Source organism: Haemaphysalis longicornis, unplaced genomic scaffold (assembly GCF_048455015.1).
Source record: "Haemaphysalis longicornis isolate Haplotype H1 unplaced genomic scaffold, Haemaphysalis longicornis Haplotype H1 scaffold_4, whole genome shotgun sequence".
In the NCBI taxonomy this organism is placed as follows: Eukaryota; Metazoa; Arthropoda; class Arachnida; order Ixodida; family Ixodidae; genus Haemaphysalis; species Haemaphysalis longicornis.
In genome coordinates, this window is record NW_027526361.1 from 42,016,948 (window position 1) to 42,038,232 (window position 21,285).

General features: G+C 44.7%; 2 protein-coding genes across 11 annotated transcripts in view; one reads left to right on the plus strand and one right to left on the minus strand.

Moving 5' to 3' along the window:
- Window positions 1-5,263: 5,263 nt before the first annotated feature.
- Window positions 5,264-9,584, minus strand: Nd-19 (NADH dehydrogenase [ubiquinone] 1 alpha subcomplex subunit 8). The gene is made up of 3 exons (XM_077706522.1): window positions 9,299-9,584; window positions 6,757-6,932; window positions 5,264-5,588 (listed from the first exon to the last, which is right to left on the minus strand). The coding sequence occupies exons 1-3, from the start codon at window positions 9,425-9,427 to the stop codon at window positions 5,372-5,374; spliced, it is 522 nt and encodes a 173-aa protein (XP_077562648.1). The 5' UTR covers window positions 9,428-9,584; the 3' UTR covers window positions 5,264-5,371.
- Window positions 9,585-9,977: 393 nt separating this feature from the next.
- LOC144178582 (transcription factor 12-like) overlaps window positions 9,978-21,285 on the plus strand; it is a 114,605-nt gene continuing 103,297 nt past the window's right edge. For all 10 annotated transcript variants that reach the window (XM_077706523.1, XM_077706527.1, XM_077706529.1 and 7 more), the window contains exons 1-3: window positions 9,978-10,115; window positions 10,998-11,062; window positions 14,578-14,689. In XM_077706523.1, the coding sequence (XP_077562649.1) occupies window positions 10,034-10,115; window positions 10,998-11,062; window positions 14,578-14,689 (259 nt within the window). In that variant the 5' untranslated portion in view covers window positions 9,978-10,033. The remainder of the gene's footprint in view (window positions 10,116-10,997; window positions 11,063-14,577; window positions 14,690-21,285) is intronic.

Sequence of the window (21,285 nt, forward strand, 5' to 3'; positions counted from 1 at the left end):
GACCCTTTCTCATTCTATTTCGCACAAAGAAAGCTCCACGTTAAACCATTGTCGTCGTTAGGCGGAAAAGTGCATGATTTAGCCGTTTAATTTTGCACTTCCATGACCCCTCTCCAAATCATAACTGCTTCCAGTGTATAGGAAATGCATCTGTGCTGGGGGCTCTGGCTGATACACCCCTATTTGAGGCAACTAGTCGCGCGTTTTTGGTTTCTTCACTAGGCACATGATTTTTTTAGGTACTTGGCCAAGAATACTTAAGCAATAAAGAACACGGCCACATTTTTTAAATATCGGTGCCAGCCTTTATTCCATGCATGTTGTAAAACGGCAAATGGGGGGGGGGGGGGGGGGGGGGATGGTTTGTAGCTTGGGCTGTTGGGTGGTTGGATAACTTTGGCCCTTGATAAAATGACCACTACAAACATGGGAGTTCGGCTTCAGCTCTCAGGCTCCCATGCTGTCACTCAAGAAAACTGATGGCACAAAGCTCATGGTTAGAGAAAGAAAGTGTAAACTGCCGCGACGTTTTTGCGGCCACGGGGTAATCAATCTCGTATGTAAGTGCCTTTCTCTTCAAAGCACACGTATCGAGATATTCCACCGTTAAGGCTAGCGTGTAAACCGTAGTCATTGGAACTACTAAAGATAATTTAAAGTGGTAGAAATGAATACTAGTAATAATAGTTTTATTACTACTCAGCGCGTGGTCAGGTGCAAGGCGCCGCAAAAAACGCTCATGCCAATGCAGGCCGTTCCCAAACTTAGAAGCGTCCAACAAGTTTACGTAGCCGTTAGTGCATTTCGGAAGAAATAAATACTAATAATAGTAGTTTTATTCGTACTCAGATAACGTGGAGACAAGCGTAGATCGCTGCAAAAAGCACTCATGCCATTGTAGCCTATACCCAACTTTAGAAGCGTCCGAGAAGTTTACGCAGCCGTTACTGCGTCTTAGAACCCAACACATCTGTCTTGACTTCGTTTCATCGCACATATCCACTCGTAACACCACCACTCATAACGCTCAAAGCACTGAAGCCAACACGGCAAAAAAAATTACACCATCTTCCCGTGGGGAACCCTGATGAGGATGCGAAGCATCGTGGCGGTTCCATGTGGTTCCATTGTGTTGCCGTTATGTTGAGTGATCTGGTTTTTACTAGCGCCAGAGGGAATTCCGCGTCTGGGTCCACACCGGTGGCAAAGGCACGCAAGTGCTGTTGTGTTACGGTGAGTAGGCGGTGGTTATTGAGGCGCCGAAACTCGTCCATCATGTTCTTGTCGATGTTGTCTCTGTGGTAGAATCGGTAGTCTCCGTCAGCTTTGGTGAGGTAAAGGTTGTTGACGTTGGTGCGCCGGCTGAGAGCAATGTACACGCCCTGGTTGGTTGGTTGGTTGGAACCAAAAATCAGTGGCGCGTACCCACTCTGGGGGATTGGCCAAGTCAGATTGGGGAAACTGGTCAAGAATTCAAACTAAGGGTAAAATAGAGCTTTGGAGTGTGAGGGAAGTGATGGCAATTTTGAGGGGGGGGAAAAAAACTATAACATACTGAAGTAAAAACAGATACTACTCGTACCAGAGAAAGAAAGTACGAAGAGTCTTTTAACAGGGTAGCCGACCGGATTATGAAATAAAAGCGTGAAGGGCGTGACAAACATCCCCGTGGCAGAAACCTAAACCCGATGCCCCAAATGACAGTAAATTCGATACAGACAAGGAAAGACCCAGGCGCCGGAGGGGAACCTCCAGGAATCGATTTCGGATAGAGGAGAACCGCCGGCAAGACAGCAGGAACTGTTCGATTGTCTCCTCCTCTTGACAAAACTCGCATTGGGCCGAAGGCACTATGCGTGCACGGTGAAGGCAGAAATTCAAATTGGGCACTCGGCAGCGAAAGCTGGTCAATGTGACCTCGCACAATCGCGACTGCACAACATCACTCTTCCACGCATACCGGAGGTGCTCAATTTCGGGGCATCCAGAGATACTGTCTTGGTGCAGGCTGTCCAACGAGCTATACCTGTGAAACCGGGATGCAACAACTTGGGCTATGGGGGGCACAGCATCAACCAGCGGTCCATTCAATGCCACACCTGCCAGATAATCAGCGGTTTCATTAAGATGGATACCCCTGTGTCCTGGAACCCAGACCAGGCGGATTTCTTGTACATAGGGTGGTAGGAGCATCGAGAGCGTTCGGCTTAGAGGGGTAAATCTTGGATGAGATAGGGTGGAGCAGACTGAAAGCGCGTCCGCCACAATAATCACTTTCGAATTGTCTTCATTGAGTTTTCTAATAGCAAGGGCAATCGCCAAAAATTCTGCCAAGAATATTGTTGTGAAATTGGGTAGCCGCAAAGAAAATGCCCAGTCAAGTGCAGGTGAAAAGATACCAATACCAGCCTTTCTTTCCTGAACAGACGCATCTGTGGCTACAACCACATGGTTGGAAACTTCTCTAAATGGGTGATTAGAAGACCAGCTATAGTCTTCTCCGGCAAATATTTGGAACTGGAGGGGAAAATATTATCAAAATCAATTTCCACCATCGCATTTCGAGGTTCAAAGGAAGGAATCGAGAGAATGTTGACGTTTAATGGGGTTAATAGAGACTGTACAAACACCACCTGCGGGCGTTTGTACCTGGGCCATGGCTGAGCGAAAAAAGGCATTGGGGAGTGAACGAAGACCATTTGCGACCTTGAAATAGGCAATTCCATTACACGAAGGTATGCCTCTACTGTCAACACTTTGAATCGGGGAATCAGGGGAAGGATGCGAGCCTCCCAGTAAAATACCCAAATAGGGACGTACTTCGGTAAACCCAAACACAAGCGCAAAGCTTGTCGTTCTAGTGTAATCAATGGACGTAGCTTATAAAACGGATAACTTGAAAAAAGGATAGAGCCGAATTCTAGAATAGGTCGGACGTATAGGTGGTAGAGCATGAGGAGAATGTCTCTACGCATACCCGACTTCTTGTTGCAAAATCTTTTTAACAGTGAAACCGCCCTCCCCGCTTTGGCCGCAGTATAATCAATATGAGGATGCCAGTTTAGATTGCTCTCATATATCACACCTAGATATTTTAGGGAAGTAACTTGTGAAATTATTTTCTGTCGGTATGTCAGACAAATAGAAACAGGGTCTTGAACCGGGAATGCCAGGAGGTACACGCCCTCCTCTTCGCAGCTTTGTCTTCTCATTCTTCTTCGGCGGTTCCCCTACGGGAAGATGACGACAGTGGTTGAACGCGAACCTATCTCGTGATGGATTCTTTGGTTGGCCAATCCCTAGGGGCATCCTGCCACAATCAGCATCAGAGGCGCTGCGGACGGGGCTGGTTGAGCTGCAAGGCGCGTGGCGCTTCCCGCCACTGCTTTCCCACGGGAAATTCAGCATCCCCCTCTAAAGTTTTAAGTTCGTCGTTTCCGTTGACGTTCAGCTTCGCGTGCCTTAGTTGTATCAGTAGCTTCTTGACGTAGTTTGAATGAGTCAAGGACATAAGGCGCGTTCGTAGCAATTGCTCCTTTCCCGGATTTGTAGCGTAGTGGGAAGAGCACCGCGTACCTCCCGTTGCGGCCAGAGAGTCGTGGGATTGAAACCGGGCGCCGCTAACTATTTCTTTTTTTTTATAGTGTAGTATCGCAGAGCTGTAGGTGTAAGGAGAAGAGTTGCGCAGTGAGTGTGTGGACGGCGCCACCATGAACGACGGAGGACCAGGCGAGCCTAAGAAATGCTCCGCATTTAAAACAGCGGTAGGCTGCGTAGTCCAATGCACCGGCTCATTCCACTAACAACGCGAGCGCCAAGTGGTGGAACCACCCGTCCAGCTGCCCAGTCTCTTAAGGTCAATAAGGGGGGCAAACAACGCCACTAGCTACAAGGCACTAGACAAAGATCATTTAAAGCAGTGGGAAGGCATTTTCAAACCACATAGGGAGCAAAAAAAAAAAAAAAGAAGAAAAACATTGCAACAAAATAAACCGATATTAGCAACAATAACAATAACAACAATACTTTATTTCAACCCAGGAGGGCTGGGGTGTGCTGGAAAGGCCAAAGGCCCATACCGAAAGGCCCAGCACACCGATTAGCAAAAATCGATTAGACTTTTCAATATCAATTATGTCTCAAGAGTTTAATTCTTCTCTTCGTGCTTTTTACATAGTAAGAGCTACATGCCTGCAAGCAAGAAGAGGATGTTTGATGGGCTCTTCACAGCAAATGTTAATAAAGTCTGCTTCGATTTGACTGTGTTGTTTTTTTGCTGTGATTATGAAATATTTTTATAGCTGCAACTGAAATAAAACCCAAAAACATAAGTGATGTCTCACCCCCGAGGCATTTTAGAGCGAAATGATGTATTTGATGCAGCACACGAGTGTGTGGCTTGAGTGTCCATATAGGTGTAGCAGCATCAACGCAGCAAAGACGACGAAGCACCACTCTGGGGCTCACTGCGCGAGCCTCGTGGCGCGAGCAGTCAGTGCTCCCGGGAACTCCGAGCGTTCGGCCAGGCATAGCTGCCGCTGGCCTGTCAGCTGCTGACGTGTTCCTAATATACGCGTTCTGTGGCTCGGCGTTTTTATTTCCTCGTGTTGCCACACAGGAAATCGGGAACAAGGTTGAGAAAGTGCTTCAGGGAAAACGAAAATATACCCTGAACTACAGCACCTTGGTCGCGGGAGCAGGAGGCGAGTGCGTTACTACTCCAAGTCAGCCTAGAGCGTGTGGCGCTGATGTCATATCGTGAGAAAGGTGCAAGTAAAAGGTCACGTGCACATGACAACACGTAGAGAACAGGTGCACCTTAGCCATGGAGAATGACGATTCTGGAGAAGGAGTGCTCGCAATAAAAGAGAGCGAACCAACTCTTGCTTTTTCGATATGCTTGCAGTGCCCGTGTGAATGTGTGTCTACTTTGGCGGCAGTTTACAGAGTCTACTTCAGTGAAACCCACAAACTGCTTCAGTATGTACACAGTCTTCAAGGTCTCTCCAACTTTTTCTTCTGGCACTTCGTTGTATCCATTGCTGTTACGGGTACCCAGTATTAAGAACTATTTACTCTTAGTTTTGCGATTGAAACGTCACCCCGTATTTAAAGTATCCCTTCCTATTTCAATCCCATATCTACTGTTATACAGGAGTCAGAGGCAGCCGATCACAAGTAGAAGCAAGCCATTATGCATTGGGAATCAAGCAACAACTTGCCTCTGCTTCAGCCAGGCAAATCAACACAGAGACAGCACAAGCACCCCAAAACTGAAGAAGTTTTATCACTATATTTCCTACAGGTCCTTTCAAGTAACAAGGGCAGCTTGTTACGAGGCAGCTCGACCACGACGTATCCAAGTGGCTGACTAATAAAAGGGGCCACGAGTTCCGTGCTTTGCGGGGTCCCTCGGGAAGTCCTCTTCCAGCTTCGGAGTCTGCGGGTAGTCGTGGCGGTACTCCTTCTCGGGCTTTGGCCGCTCCGTGTGGTGGATGCGGGGCATGGCGAAATAGCCGAGGTGTGGCCGCTCGATGCTGAGCTGATCCAGCATGCAGCTGTCCAGGGCAGCTTGGGTCTTCCTGCAGCTGCAGTTGAAGCACACCGCCTCATTAGGTCAAAGTCCTCTAGGATCGAAAAGCACACTGACACATTGTGACATACATGCACGCATAGTAACTGTAGTCAACAAGCCACATGGTGTTTGCATGTACGATGAAAATTATCTCCTACACATGACAGGAATGCCTGATAACAGCAAGCTGGAAGTTTGCTGGTTGGCTGCATCCACACCAATGCTCAGAGACGTACTGAAGCACCACTCCTGTTCACTGGACCGTAAAAAACACATCACCGCACAGATCCATGAGAACGCCCATCCAAACTACTAAAATGGTTGGAAAATATATTATATGGGTGAACTTCAGAGTCAAGTAGCAAAATTTGCAGAAAAATGGCCTTATTAATTGCGCATCAATGGTGCATCCTCATTTACTTGATCACTTGTCATCACTGAATAATGTTTAACCTGTTGCTTCTCGAAAGTTTCACTTCTGCTATGCTCTTATCTTTCTAACCAACCTGGACACGTAGATAATACTTTGAGGTCTGGTTACTGATAGTGTTTGCGGTATGATCATGAAAGGACATTTTTTTAAAGGAGGGAGATCCCCAAGCTTTTGAAGGTTCCGAAATGCAGTTTTTATGGGGTGAGCAATGTTTGGAGCCAGTATTAAAATTAAAAAAAAAGTCCTTCACACCATAAGGGGGGGCGGGCAATATTTTGTGACAGGGCATATTCCCAGAACCTTACGATAAATGCTATGCTGAAGATGAAAGAAACGAAAGAAGGTAGCAGCGACCTGTGATATCTCTCTCATTTTCATCTTGAAGGCGCGGTAGCAATGATGCAGTTCCCTCAACAACTACGTTTGCGTGACATCTTTTCCAGCAAAATACGATATAGGCAACGCTTTCAAACGTCTTGGCCAGGTAAATATCAGGGAACAAGTCTGAAGCAATGAAATGTCCTTCAGAAATCAGTACACCACACTGTAGTGAAACTTGACCATTGTGAAAATGCGAGGCATACCCTTTTTTAGGTCAGCTTTGCATAACAAAAAAAAAACTGTGCAAGCAAAAGATATGATTACCAATTATACCAAGATGATTACCAAGATGCAGTTAGCGCTAAGGCTATGTCTTCCTGTCACTACCGGTTAAGCTGGCACATAGCTTTTGCGTTGACGCACTCACTGCCTAAACTCCATCCTGGAGCTGCTGAACTCAAGGCAGTGGGCGTAGTCATCGAACTGCTGGCGGCAGGCTTTCTTCACTTTGCGGAAGAAGTCCAGGGCACACTTGGTGACCTCCCTGCCTTCAGCCAGGCACCTCCGCGGGTCCCTCTCCTCCTTCCGGCACAGCATGAATTCCTGGAAAAATACGACAAACAGGAATGTGTTTCGTGGAACACAAGCATTACTGTAAACAATTTAAAATTCTGGCAGAGGGCACTGTGAGTTGGACATTGCTTTGCCTACTTTTATGCGCGACGCGACGTAAAAAGCAGCGCAAAACACTGCATTTCATAGTCACATATTATCTGCAGCTTATTAACTAATGTTTTTGAACAGCATAGAGGAATGTCGCTGTCCAGTAACACACACAAAGCGAGCAAAGAGAATGCCAAAGTTTAGCATCGTCCACCAGCAGACAGCTGCATCAAGCATGCATACAGTGCATTTGGCTTTGAGCTTCAGACAAGCAAAAAATACACCCAAGTATATGGTTAGGCTTGTTCGTTTTTGGGTTTTATATTTTTTCTAAATCGGGAGGGGGAAGAGGGATCGGGTGCTGTTTTTTAAACTGATATTTGGGGAGAAATCGGGTGTTTTTGTGAAACCATTCCAAAATTCCGTTTTTTTTTTCGGGTTAAATCGATGGATGTACTACTAAGCTTATTTGAATACACTCAGTTTATTTTAGAGGGTATCGCAAGCTTTCTAACTCTAACGCGTTAAAATTGGTGTGTTTATTTCAAGCTGGTAATCGGGGGGGATTTCAGGGTTCGCTTTAAAATGCTCCGAAATTGGGCATTTGTTTAGAAATGAATAAATAATGACAGTAAATAGCATTGATAACTTATAGCAAATTAAACATTTCATTCACGAAAAGCTGGTCATCGATTGTTCCCTCACGCTTGTTTACATACATTATCGTGATCTGCTTGCGCAACTTGTCAGTCTTCATTAGAGGCCTGTCGGATCGCTGAACGTATCTCAACTGGGAGAAGGTTCTCTCGACTACACAGCTTCTATTAGCTAGGCCCAACAATGTCAGGGTAGCCCTTGCCAGTCTGAGGTTGCGGGTGACGGGGTGGTAGAGTCATTCCAATACTCAATAAGTTCGGAAGGTGGGTTTGTGGGGCTTGCTTCCAGCAAGTACTAGTTGAGAACGGCGGACCATCAGCGCACGATTGTGCAGATCGCTATTTTGAAGAGGTCTATTCAGGGAGAAATCGGGTTGAACCCGAATCTCCTGAAATATGTTTGGGGTGTAAGATCGGGTAATGTAAAATCGGGTTTTACCTGAAAACGAACAACCCTATATATGGTGGATACACTGCTAGCACTTTGCCTGCCGATGCCCTATGCAATGAAGAAGATTTGGCTGCAAGCACATGGCAGTGTAATTATAGGTGAAGAACTTCGCAGCATGCCCAACGGATGCCGCATCACGCCATCAATCGTAAGGCGTAATAATAGGAGAATTGGGGATTGCAAGCATAGAGGCATCCTAGTCAATCACAGCTTGAAAGCTATGCATGACCAGGCCTGTCAACATGCCGAGCCTGCACAATGCACTACCTTCCACAGTGCTACCTGGCTTAAGCTTGGAAGGGAAGAAAAGAAGCGCACATAAATGTGAGCTCTTCTGATATGCGACAACTGTGTTAATAGTTATCGCATTTCCAATATTTTTGGACGACTACAGTAATTTAACTGTGCTATGCAGGACCACACATACACCGCATCGTGAACGGTCAAAGACTCCATTAATTGAATCTCGTTTAATTCAACTGTGAATCAATAGACCTTGGTCCTGTAAGGGAATAAAGCTATGTATTTTGACTGTGATCTATTCAATTTAAGTCCTTCCAAACGTTACTGCTAGCTCTGCAATAGCTATTTTGTTAACTGGGTAAAACGATACGTAGTGCTTTGACTTAGCGGTATTGCGTTGCACTTAATTTTTCCAGAGGCAGTGGAAGGATAAAAAATATTGGTTCACTTTGTGTTATGTCGGTTGCACCACTTAATGTGCAAAAAGCGTTATTGTTCAATGCATACATCATTAGTCCGCACATCATTGGTAGCAGTCCGTTTAGTTTTGGTTAAAAAATTTGCACTCGGGAGAAACCGATTGTGTTTTGTTTGTCAATTTGTATTCCCCAGCTGGGATTTTGCAATCTTTCGGGGATCTAGTTACCACTCCTGACAGACCGGAGGCATTCCCTATAAACTACGCGATCTTGGGATCGCAATATCTGTCGCATGCTTGCCATCACTAATTCAAAGCAGAGAGGGAGAGCCGCTTTCGGCCTTAGCATGCCGGAAGGTCATACTGTTGTTCCGACGTGATTTCAATAAATCGCTCGAGTCCGAATTTTTCCTAGCACTTCTTGCAAGCCTTAAGCATTACTGACGGTAGTGGAATTGATAACACTGCCATAAATTTGCTTTTTTTTTTTGCAGGAAATGTAGCGATTGAGATACGCCGCACAGCTGCACGGTTTTACCTTGCTTTGCTCATCGCAGTATTTGCCGAAATGATAAGCTCCCGCACGCAGTGCAGGGGTCGACAGGTTGACTTCTTCAACATTTAGCTCGGCGTCACTCGGAAACTCGTACCCATCCGAAACAGGCATCTTGAGGAAAGCAAAGCTGCAAAATGCTTCGTCCCCGGTCACTTCTCCACTTGCCTACGGAGCAAAGCACCAGCAGCAACTATGGTACTAGCATAGAAAGATAGATAACCACATACTAGGTAAAACTGGATAAGTAAGCAGCCCCAGCACAGAATGCAAATTGTTGAGTAGCGCCAGGTAACATCCGCGAACAAAATTTGTTGTTATGTTCATAAAAAAAACAGGAAGTTTATATACCTATATAATAAAGCATGACTAATTTAAACACGGTAAAAAATAAAATAAAATTTCGATAACATATTGTAAAAAACTTTCTGCTCTCAAAAAAATTTGAGACCATGTTACGTTTTTCTGTCAACAGAAAGCAAATAACGTTGAATCCAATAGTTTTGTAAAGAGATTACAAAAAAATAATTTGTTTGTAAGACAGCGTCTTGGGGTATTGTTCACAACGAAACCGAAACTGTCACCAACTGATTCATCTGTAAAAAGAAAACAAAAAAAAAGCAGTTTACAGGCGCCATTTTGAGCATTTCTCCATCACCAGCGACCTCTATTCCGGTTCTCGCACTTGTTTAGGTCGAGAGTGTCAATGTTGGTGTTATCATGGCGACAAACGATGATGAGCCAATGCATTTGTATGAAGTGTTTCAAAATTGTTTCAATAAGATAGCGAATAAACAGCCAGGTGAGTAGCCTTGTGCTTTATATTTGCGTTGCATGGCTATCGGCTGAACGCGGTCTCGCCGGAGAGCCGGGGAGACTATGCGCACTCGGAAGACGCTCTCTCCGGACAAAAGCATCAGCAGTGAGGCTTAACGAACGTATTAGCGATGGAAAACCCGTTAATTGACAAAAAAAAAACATCTAGTTCCGTTGCATCAGGTAGCTTTTTGTCTAAAAATCCAGGGATCGGCGCACGAACGGGTCATATAGCGATGTTGTCTCAGAGGAAACGCGGGCAGGTCGGCGGCTGCTTGGGTCCGATCCTCGGCACCGCTTGGAGGAGACAGTGGATAGCGAAACTTTTTTTTTATTCCGCGCAAAAACGCTCCGATGGGCTTGTGCCGCGTTCGTTAGTTGACCGAACGACTTTCGTTTGCGATCCTTCGGCTTCGTTTATTTACTTGACTGCGTGGTTTACGAAGCGTGGATAGCACGTTAGGCGTTATGTTTGGTTGTTTACACTTGACAGTCGCAGCCTACCTTTCCCACCGTTCAACTGGCTGTGCACGAGGACGTTTTGGGTGATCAGTTACGTGGTCAAGCTTTTCTATGGGATAACATTCTGCTGACAAAGTCGCTGAGATTCTGTCATCCGCTTTGAAGCGCGTTTGACTACTTTCACCTGACTGCTTCCGAGTGGAACACATCGTGCCCGTCTGGCGTACTGTTGGCGTTTGCACGCCTTCGGGATTTCAGTTGCTTCCAACCGTTTCGCAGATTATTCGCCAATTAAATTTTCACTCGTGCGCTGCGTGATCTGACGGCCTATTTAATGTCGATCATTGTTTACGCTTACTTAACGTCGTCGTCGTGTGCATGTCTTCAATTTTTTTTTTCTTTGCAGAAAAAAGTCGAGAAATGCCTTATGGAATGCCTTACTCAAGTCAAGGGGAGGATGCACTACAGCCGGTTCGTGTGCCTTTGTTTTTAAATTTTGAGTGATTTCAGAAACGTTGAAATTAGCGAAGTGCATGTGAGCCAACTTGTAAAAAAAAAAGACAAGAAAAAGTTCACGCCTAATAGTTATTCTGACGGAAGTCTTTACATTGTAGTTTTTACTCAACTCGTATACAAGCGGTATGCAGGCTTGGATGAGTTTTGTTAAGCTTTTAAGAAGACTGAACGAGCAAAAAAAAAAAAAAACGCAGAAAATAGCAATGATGCACTATGGTGTGTTCGTTGCCCTTACCTTCAGATAACTTCTCATCCTTGTAAAAAGCACTGATGGGTAAATTCAAGGTTTAGTGGAAATTTCTGTTTCTGTCCTCGGCAGATTTTATAAAAATTGAAGTTGCATTTAGCAGCATAATTCTACTATGGCAGTTGTAGCGTAAGTTTGGTGCACTAATATCAAGAGCGTGCTGGCAAAGTACCTGTCAATGACAGCAAACTGATTGCAACTTAGTGGACAACTTCTTGGTGGGCCACATTATTCTTGCAAAATGTCATCTAAAAATGGAAGACAAAAAAAATTGTGCTCACTGAACTAATAATGAATAAACAAAAATTGTGCAATGAGACATTGCTTGTTCTGCAAATTCAAAATGAGTTTTAATAATACACAGCATTTATATACATGCCAATCATGCTGGTGACTAACTTCCTCCCCATACTCTTGCAGGCACTATAACGTGGTGCCATTCATTTAGTTCAGTAGTGTTCGAGTAGGTGCAGTTAGACAGCACAGTGCAATGGCATTTCATTTGTCTTGCAAGTGGGGTAACACCCTGAGTGATACTTTCACAACCTCCAGTGTGAGCCGTAAGCCTTTGTTGCTCTGTCACTTGAAGCCTAATACATATGGTATACATACAACATTGCTTAAAGGGCAACAGGCCATTTGCTTTGGCTGCCTATAGACGCATGACTTTTATTGCTCCTAAAAACATGATGCAGTGGGGGCTTGATCCTTTCTGTCTGTGTAACAGGATGCTTTATCTTGTTGGGCAGAAATAAAACAATCTGTTGTATTCTTTGTTTTGCCTGTGAACTTCTATCTTAGCAGGCCTTGTATGGCTGGCTGGCTGTGGGCGTCAAAGCATCCGCTGTGATTGATTAGGGGACAACACAGAGAAAGTGACACTTGAGTAGTGTGGAGAGGTTACTTCTGAGCGCTTATTGTCTCCTTAATGTCATCTGTGCTTTGTGGGCGCATTACCGCAGCCCAGAATAACTGCACTGGGTGTGTGAACGGCGGTTTTTCACACCAAGTTCAATTGTTATGGGTGAGTCAAACATATCTGTGTTGATACTATGTTCAGGAGCTGCAACAATACTTTACCGAAGAGGTAAATTTTGTGATGTTTTGAAACAAAATAACCGCATTTTAGGTGCTTCTTTAGCATATCAAAATGCAAAACTTTTCAGTGAGGTAGCAGCATCGTTTTGGCATCTGTAACTGCAGAAAAGTAGGACGTAAAAAGGGAGTGTGCTTCGCAAAACATAAATGTGGGGCGTGCTTTGTAGAGCAGCTAACAACAGGCAGTCAGTGCTTCGACTCCATAGCAAAAGATTTCGGCACATGTTAAAGATCCCGAGGTGGTCAAAATGAATCTGAAGCCCTCCACTACGACGCACCTCATGGCCTGTGTAGTGTCGGCGCATTAAACCTCGTCATCAATTAAATAAGCAAAAATCTCAGTCAAAACAAGGTCCAGAAATTGGGCTATTGCCAGTTAAGTCTAGTAAAACTTTGTAAAGTGCAGGATATTAAAATGTCATTAAGTGATTGGCTCTGTATAATTCTTGCATATGCAGTGAAGCTTTTCCTCAGGAGATTATTGGATTAGAATTTTCGCAGTTGAACCCACTGACTGCTCAGTATTTATACGAAAGGGAAGTCAGCCGTCAACAGCCTGTTAAAAAACTGTGGCAAGAAAATTTTCACGTTACAGGCCGCTGAAAAAGCATCACCGGCTGCTGTGGCATTAGGCTGCCGTTAACTTTCAGCCACTTGTGTTGTCATTAAATCATTAGTTTCTTCAATGTCCTCATGTTGTAGGGATTTCAAATTGCCAAAGTGTTAGGCAAAAAAGTGCTATTTCAAATTTAATTCAACACATTTCATATGCCCTCCGTTCTCTCCAGAGGGATCATGAAGATAAAATACATCCTTGTTTTATTTGAAAGGACTAGCTTTTAATGACTCACTGAACTTCCATCTGGTCATAAGGGGCGTTATTTTCTCCAAAAATGTAAAAATTATTGAAAAACTTTCAAATTTCCCGCCACAGTGTTTACAGTGATGTCATTGGTGAAGCGCCCAAAACAGAGTAATCAGCATATTAAGTCCAAGCTGGTATTTAAATGGTGCGATCGTGCAGTTACATTGCTTGTTGGTAGCTTTTGCCAGAGGTCACGAAATGGCTGGCGAGTTGCGACTCCGTTTCTAGTTGTCCTTATTGGTATAATTGTTGCGGTAATGTTAGCATGATTGTTTTTGTGCATTAAAAATCTTCAGATGCGTGATGCCTTTAATTCACAGTTAGTCGTAGCAGCACCAGCCATTCAACGTAGGTTGGTTAAACGCCTTGAGAGTATAACCTCCTTTTTTGTGTTGCTAATCATCTAGACTAATTTGCATGCAGTCCTAACGGTTCTTTAAGCAGTGGACATTTGCTGTAAAAAGAACAGGAAAGCTGCTTCAAGGCCAACTGCACTCAATATTTCGACTTCTTGAAAACCTTATTTCCGTATAGTCTGCCTAAAAAGATAGCAGTAGCAAAAAATATGACAACTGAAATACAAGTATGCACGGCGCAGATGACCGTAAAAGATCTGCGATTTTGAAACTGAAATTGAGAACACAGTTATTGCAGCCAGGCTGAAGTGACGTTGCAGTCGGCGAGCAATCGGCCGGCCGGCCGGGACAGACCTGCATGCAACTGCTTCACGCTCGCAGCAGCCGTATGAGAAGTGCGCCTAGCGGAGCTCGACCGGTTCTCCTGGCCGGCTGCAATGTCACTTCCACTTCATGGCTGTTAGCACTATTCACCGGCAGGTGCAGTGTAGTCTGCAACGAAGCTGTTTTAAACGCTTCCATATGAGTAACAAAGCATTTCATGGGGCTACCAGACATGTCCCAGTCGGTTTGGTGGCACGTCCAGTGCTTCCTAATAAATTTGGCCGAGGTGAAGTTTGGGTGCATTTGGCCTTTCATTTGAGCCGTCGTCCTTGGTGCAATTTGAATTTTATCTGTGGCGCATTTAAGACTGTCGATGTAGTCGAAAGCAGCCGTTTTTGGGGTGTAGAATTTTTGTGACACAAGTTTGGCAATTTGAGATTGATGTGAACTAAGGAGGTCTGGGATTTCTACTCAGCTTCTGGTATTTTCTTGGTTCATTCTGTGGATTGGTTCATTGGCAACTGATGGTGGGCTGTTTTGTTTTCTTTTTGACCTCATGTGTTGGCGCTTCGATGTGCAGGACTGTCTGGGCAACTTTCCTGGTGCAGAGCCAATAGCATCGAACGACCCCGCCTACTTCCAATATGGCAATGCAGCTCAGCAACGATTACTACCGCCTGACACAAGCAGAGGTAATGCCAAGTTTGTCCACCCTGTATGTACGCTTGGCATGTTTACCCATGACCGTAAACTGCTGTTGGTAATATCTGTGATTATATTAACACGAAGGCTTATTCAAAGCATCAGACACCATTATTTTTAAATAAATGCATTGATAACAATGTCCCAAAATTGTGTTGAATTTTTAGGAGTACAACCGGTCTTGCGTTTTTAACTCTTTCGGTCCTGTTTTCCTATATATAGGACATGAACCGAAAGACTTCTACCACTTTGATAACGCAACCAAAACAGCTAGTTTTCCTGGAAATAGTTCTTGAAGGATGCCTCTTTTGATAGATATCACCATTGTCTGTTTTTTTGCTATAGTTGAACGCTAGAAAGAGGAAGGCATTGCAGTGAAGGCCATATCGACATAAAAGTGACCCCAAGCACTGAAGTCATTTGATGAATAGACTGTAAATTTAAAAATATTTGCACTACCAGTCCTTTTTTTTTGTATGTGGGCTCCCTGCTATCCAATGTTTAGGCAAACAAGCAAATTTTTTTTCTGTTGTAAATTTAAATTTTAATTGTCTGATGACCTAATTAAATCTCGGGCTTTTTGTCAAGCTGGAAAGATCTCTTCTGTTCTTTTTTAGCTCTCTCCCCCCCCTCCCCACCATGGGGTACATGCATAGCTGCACATGCCAAGTGCGGGGAAGACGTACCAGGATGTTATACACCATCTAAATTGTTTCTCCTTCTCAGACATAGCTTTTACTCTTTCAATCTCTGTTACATCATTGGTGCGATGATGGCAGAAAAACCTCGAGTCAAAAGTTGTAAGACTCGGTTACGTCCCTGCGCTGGTGATTGTGGTGGTGATTGCACTGTTTGTGTTGTTGTTTGCATCACAATGAGGTGTCCCGGCACCCAACACTGAGTTGCGACCCTTTAGTCGCAGTACGTGCCACTAATTGGAGAACGTGCCACTAATTGGAGAGCTACCAGCTCAACTGCTTTTGGTGCATGCGGCAAAAGCTTACGTGGCTCCTCTCTAAGCATGCACATGCGGATCCTTTACCGGAATTGCTTATTCAGTATTCATAGGTCAGCGCCTTAAAGGGACCCTGCAACACTCTTTGAGCAGTGCAAGTAAATCTGCGCGATGTTTACATTACGCTGCCAGGAATACCTGAGCCAAATATTACACGTGCACGTGAAGCGATGAGCGCGTAAATCGCTGTGAAAGACGCGAGAAAACCAATTGTGCTCCCTTCAATTTTTTTTATTGTGCACCCCTAGCATGGCCTAAACGACGTCATTGAGGCCATGGCTGCTTATTGGCTGTCGCTGGTGAGCTTCGTGGCTTATTTCTCGCATTTCCTGCGACGATCCACCGTTGTCGGCGCTGTGTACCAACCTCTTCTATGCCTGAGCCTGTACGCACAGTTTTGACGTTTCTTTTGTGTTTTGAGTGTGCATGGAGTTTGAGTGAGCCAGATCACATGACAACAAACGTTTATTGCTTCAAAAACGCCCTACCAGCCTCAGCGCGCGCTTGCGAGCAGGCAGCCGTGCCTGCTTTTTTGTGGCACCAAACCGGGAATAGACCTCTCCACGTTTCGGAGAAAAGGGGAAAACTCCTCGGCCTGTCATATATCGAAGGCTGCCAGAGAAGACGCCGTGAGCCGCCTCCCTCTCCGGGAGAGAGCGCGCAGCTTTCGTCGCATTGTCTGCGGTCGAGTTGGGAGGGAACAATTATGCGCGATTTCTCATCGCGCATAGTTTCAGCGATAGTGAATGGATTTTCATAATTCTTGCGGGAGGAGATTGCTGGCACAATAGACCTTACCTTAAAATACATTCCGAGTAGTCGATGGTAAGTGTTGCAGGGTCCCTTTAACAAAGTGCTCCCACCTCCAGTTTTTGCGTTCAACTTGCACCTTTTCGTCGCAGTCACAGGCGGTACAATGGAAGCCACACTCCCACAAATCACGGTGGCAACAAAAATCTCCAGCAAGGGAAACCACAGCGGGAAATCTGATTTGGGATTTATGCATCGTATCAGAAGGCACGAACTTAATGGGTACAAGGAATGAGCAATAAAATTTCCTTGAAAAAGAAAGCGCTCGTTTTTACTGTTGTGGTACTTGTGGTCTGAAAGAACTGACTGCCAAGTAAGAGCATCACTTAATTAAAGCACGCTGTGCTGAGGTGGTTTTGAGAAGGTTTTAATGGTGACACCACAAAATCTTACCATGTTTTTCAGCTCCACTGAGGTCAATGCTGGCAATCATAAGGCTGAATTATTGAAAAACATGATTGAAACTAAAACAGTGACAACTGGCATACTTATGACATGTTAGAATGCGAAATTTTACTCTTGAGCAAGCCCGCGGTACGCATTTTGACTTTACGATGATAAAGGGCTCTGGTGATTAAGGCAGAACGCAAAACCTACCTTGCCGAGATGAATGGTATCTTGTATTTGGCTGAAATAACCAGGTGGCTCATAGTGCATTTGCTCATAGTGATGTTAAAATAAATGCACCATATAATGCAATATTCCTGTTCAATTTAAGGTCAAATTAGAAAAACATTGAAACACCTGTATGATGGCCGCTTTCAATGCTGTTTCAACAACGCGACGCAACCGCATGCATTCAATAAATTCACTTTAGTGTTCCCTCAAGATGCACTGATGCTGCATGCATTGTGATGCTTTCATTTTTTTGTTATGTTGGTCTTTTATCTTCATTCTGTGCAGTATTACAGTTTTTCTTACTACTGGAAGCAGTCCTTTTTTGGGTTTGTCAGAAGACCTCGGATCACGGCATCACTTGTCATTGTGACCGTCAAAAGAAGGCGTTGATGGTGGATTGTGCAACAAGCTGCTCAGTGTCCTGTCAACAAAGACATTTACCCCGAAGATGTGCGGGCTCACTGGGGAGTGAAAGGAGGAGTGCGATTGGAGTGCTGCAGGTGAATGCAAAGAAAGGTCTGAAGTGACCTCAGCTTGTCGGATCTGTCGAGAAGACAACAGACGAGAAGAGCACATGGTGGCTGACTGCACGGGTCTCGTCCCTCCAACCCCCCACACACCGTGTCCAAACATTGCCACAGGAGGCAAAGGAAGTGCGCCTGGTGCTGTGGTATCCTGGCTGAAGCTGCAGGGTGAAGGTTCCTCTTCCGTGTGGCAAGACCAGGCCTCGTCCTCAAAGTGCACAAGGTGTCATCACATAAGATTGCTGTGCTTGCAGAAGTTGCATGTTGTCGAGGCAACGGACTGGAGGGCAGTGGCCAGGTTGCTTCCCTGCACTTGGACATGGTGGACGTTTTGAGCCACGAGTGCCACTTTGTGTGGGCTAGCTTCGTTCTTTTATGCATTTCAATTATGGTGTTTATTTGAATTTGAGTTGATATTTTTGGAGGCAAGGCGTTACCCTAAATTAACACTAAACCCGTAATCGTGGCCAAAGAATTTTGACTTATTGGGGCCAAAATTTGCAAGCTGACCCCTGGTTGGAGTTTCTTCATTGTGCTTGCCACTTTTCAAATGGTGTAGGCTGCACAGTTATTTATTTTCGTGCCATATTCTCTTCATATTGAGCTACTGCAACATAGACACGCTAAAAGAGGAAACCAAAACAGTACAGCAAGCATTGAAAATGTGTTTTAAAAGCAGCAGTTGCCAGTTGCTGGCACAGCTAACCAGGGTGACCATTGTGGCAGCGACTCAAGTGGAACATCAACGCTACCCTGTGCACATGAAGAGAAGCAACGTACGAAACCATCTGCTACTCGATAAGTTTCTTCTTTGTTGTACTTGCCACCATTTTGTGTGACGTTTTGCGTGTGATTTTGCGTTACCAGCTCGTTTATTATCAACAATGTCGCGTCGTATGAGTTATCACAGCGACTTCACGCATCCAGTAACCTCGTTTGCCGAGGACTTGGAACAGCTTTGCCACTTGGCTAGAGTTCCACGCCAATGTGGAGGACATCAGAGTGGCAAAAACAGGGGCCCGACACACTTTTTGCCTATTCTAGGCAGCGACATGCTTTTTGCTTCCCTGCAACTGGAAGGTGCTGAGAAGGAGCTGAGGCTTGATGTGGAGGAGGAGTGCGCAAAAACGGGCAGTCGAAGCCCCAGCAGTTGGCCCAGCAAGACGGAACCTGGCGTCACACAATCAAAACAAGCTGTAAAAGTTCGTGCGGCACAACAGACCCTCACTTTATCGTCAAATAATGATATCCGAGCTTCTTCTGCCAGAACTTGTGGAGTTCCAGCGGTATTTGATTCAACTGCGGCATGAAAAAGACTGCATCCTCAGCTGTGTGGGTAATGTTGACCAAATGCCAATCTGCTTTGACATGCCAAGCCGCACCGTGGTAAAGACCAAAGGAGCGAAGAATGTGCACCTGCCGACGACAGTACACGAACGTACACTTTTCACACTGAAGCTGTTCTGCACAGCTGATGGGTTAGATCCCACCATTCATTGCATTTCACTGTAAGAGACAATCCTCAAGAGCAAAATTTTCCTCAGAGAGTGGTGATCCGAAGGAAAGAAAAAGTTTGCTTAAGGAATGGTTCAAGACTTTACAGATGAAGCGGCCAGGAGCCAGTAGAGCCATTATAAAGTGGCCATTTGAAAAAGTGGCTCGCGAGAGATGATGTTGCCAGCACACATGACGACAAAGTCGCTGCATGAGTGTAAGATGTTTGGGAGGACCTGCTGGCAGATGTTAATCGAACCGGGTTCAAGAAGTGTTGCATTTCAAGTGCACTTGACCGCACCGACGATGTCCTCCCCCAGGATCTCAAAGATGGCAAGAAAGCACCGAAAGGCGACTGCATATCGAGGAAGTTTGGACAAGAATGCAGTTGTGGCATGGATAGTAAGAGTTCGTGGAGTTGCATATAATAAAGGGGTGTCTTGTCTGGAGTTTCCTCTGTTCGCTTAAAAATACGAGTCAACCTGTAACAGGATATATATATATATATATATATATATATATATATATATATATATATATATATTTTTTTTTTTTTTTTTTTTTCGGTGGGTTTATTTGGGGGGGGGGGGGGGTGCTGACCTATGTTCATGTTCAATATATTTTTGAATAAAAACCGTACTTGCAATTTATTGTGTTAAAACATTATTTACCTGTAGCCTAGATTAAAAATTAAAATGAAAAGGGAGATTACCATGAAATGGAACACCCATTAGTGTAGGCATGCTGTGAACTTGCCTTAGCCAAGCAATGTGTCCCTGGGTGGCCGATGGTTTTGGGGGCTGTCCCTACTGTTAAAGTAACACGAAAGTAAAAATGTAGATTTTGTAATTGATAGCTTTAACTAAAGTTAAGGCCTATCATTCCAGTGTCAAAATGTTTTAAACAATTTTACAGGCATTTTTTTCTTTTTTGAGTAGAAAAGCTGCGTTGCTTCCCTTTCAGTAACTTCCATGGGTTCTTTTTTTTTTTTTAATGAAATCAATTATGTATTGATAGCTAGTCATAGTATGAATATTATGTTGCACACTATGCCATGCTACTATGATAACCAGGGGAACTTCATTGCCTCCACAACAGGTGTCAGTGCAATACCGCTGATAAGTTCATGCTAGCAAAAGCCGTTCACTGAAATATGAAAAATAAGGCATGTTCCGTACTTTTTTATCATGCTGCTCATTTGTGCAGTTTTCATTCGTGTTCCTATACCATGGAAAAACCAAAAGCAAAAGAAGAGGGCACAAAGGATTTTTTTATGGAAATAAATTCCATGGTTAAAAAAATATCAATCCTTGCAAGGTATTGAGTGTCCACACAAACAATTAACAAAATTAGTAAACTTTCACAGTTTTCCGCATTTCTGCTATAGTATTACGTTCTGTGACATTGGTTATCTCTTAGGCAGTGCAATTGCACAGAACAGTGTGGTCTGTTTGGTTTCAAGATGGAGCTTTATTTTAAAATGCATTATCACTGTAATGGGGACTGCCACAAAAATAAATGTTTCTTGTAACATTTGGCCCATTCTTGTGCACACATTGAAAGATTTAATAATATTACTTGTTTCTAGCTCTAGCTACCTGCACATGAATGAGCACTACAATAAATAATCAGGGTGTCTAGCGACCGGGAAAACCGGGAAAAGTCAGGGAATTTTTAGCCACCGGGAAAAGTCAGGAAATTGTTAGGGAATTTTTGAATCAAGTAATGCCAGTCAGGGAAAACCACTTTGGGGCCTGGCCAAACAGTTTTAGAATAGGGGAAACCAGTCGAACGCAACGCGAACGCAAACCGAACGCAACACGTTCGCGCGCGACGAAAGCGTGAACAGCATGAAACGTTTTCTGGTTTTCCTGCAAGGGAAATCGCGGCGCGTACACCCGAGGCGCGCTGACGCCGCCGCGGAAACCACCCGCACCAACGTTTATAAACGTTGACCCGCACGGTGCGTGCCGAGCGGTAGGCGGTGGCAACATGGCGGCAGCACCGGCCGCGGAGTAGTGTGGTAGCTCCAACGGCCGCTTCTAACCGCTCTTTAAAATGCTACTCAAGGCACAAACGCACTTGCTTGTGCAGGAAAGGAGCCACCGCAGGCACGAAATCGTCG

Excerpts from the sequence above, each read along its gene's own strand:
- Nd-19 (XM_077706522.1), bottom strand. The coding sequence starts at position 9,427 with ATGCCTGTTTCGGATGGGTACGAGTTTCCGAGTGACGCCGAGCTAAAT. Across the intron at positions 6,933-9,298 it reads ACTGCGATGAGCAAAGCAAG|GAATTCATGCTGTGCCGGAA; the intron begins GTAAAACCGTGC and ends GTATTTTTCCAG. Across the intron at positions 5,589-6,756 it reads TCCAGGATGGAGTTTAGGCA|CTGCAGGAAGACCCAAGCTG; the intron begins GTGAGTGCGTCA and ends CTTCAACTGCAG.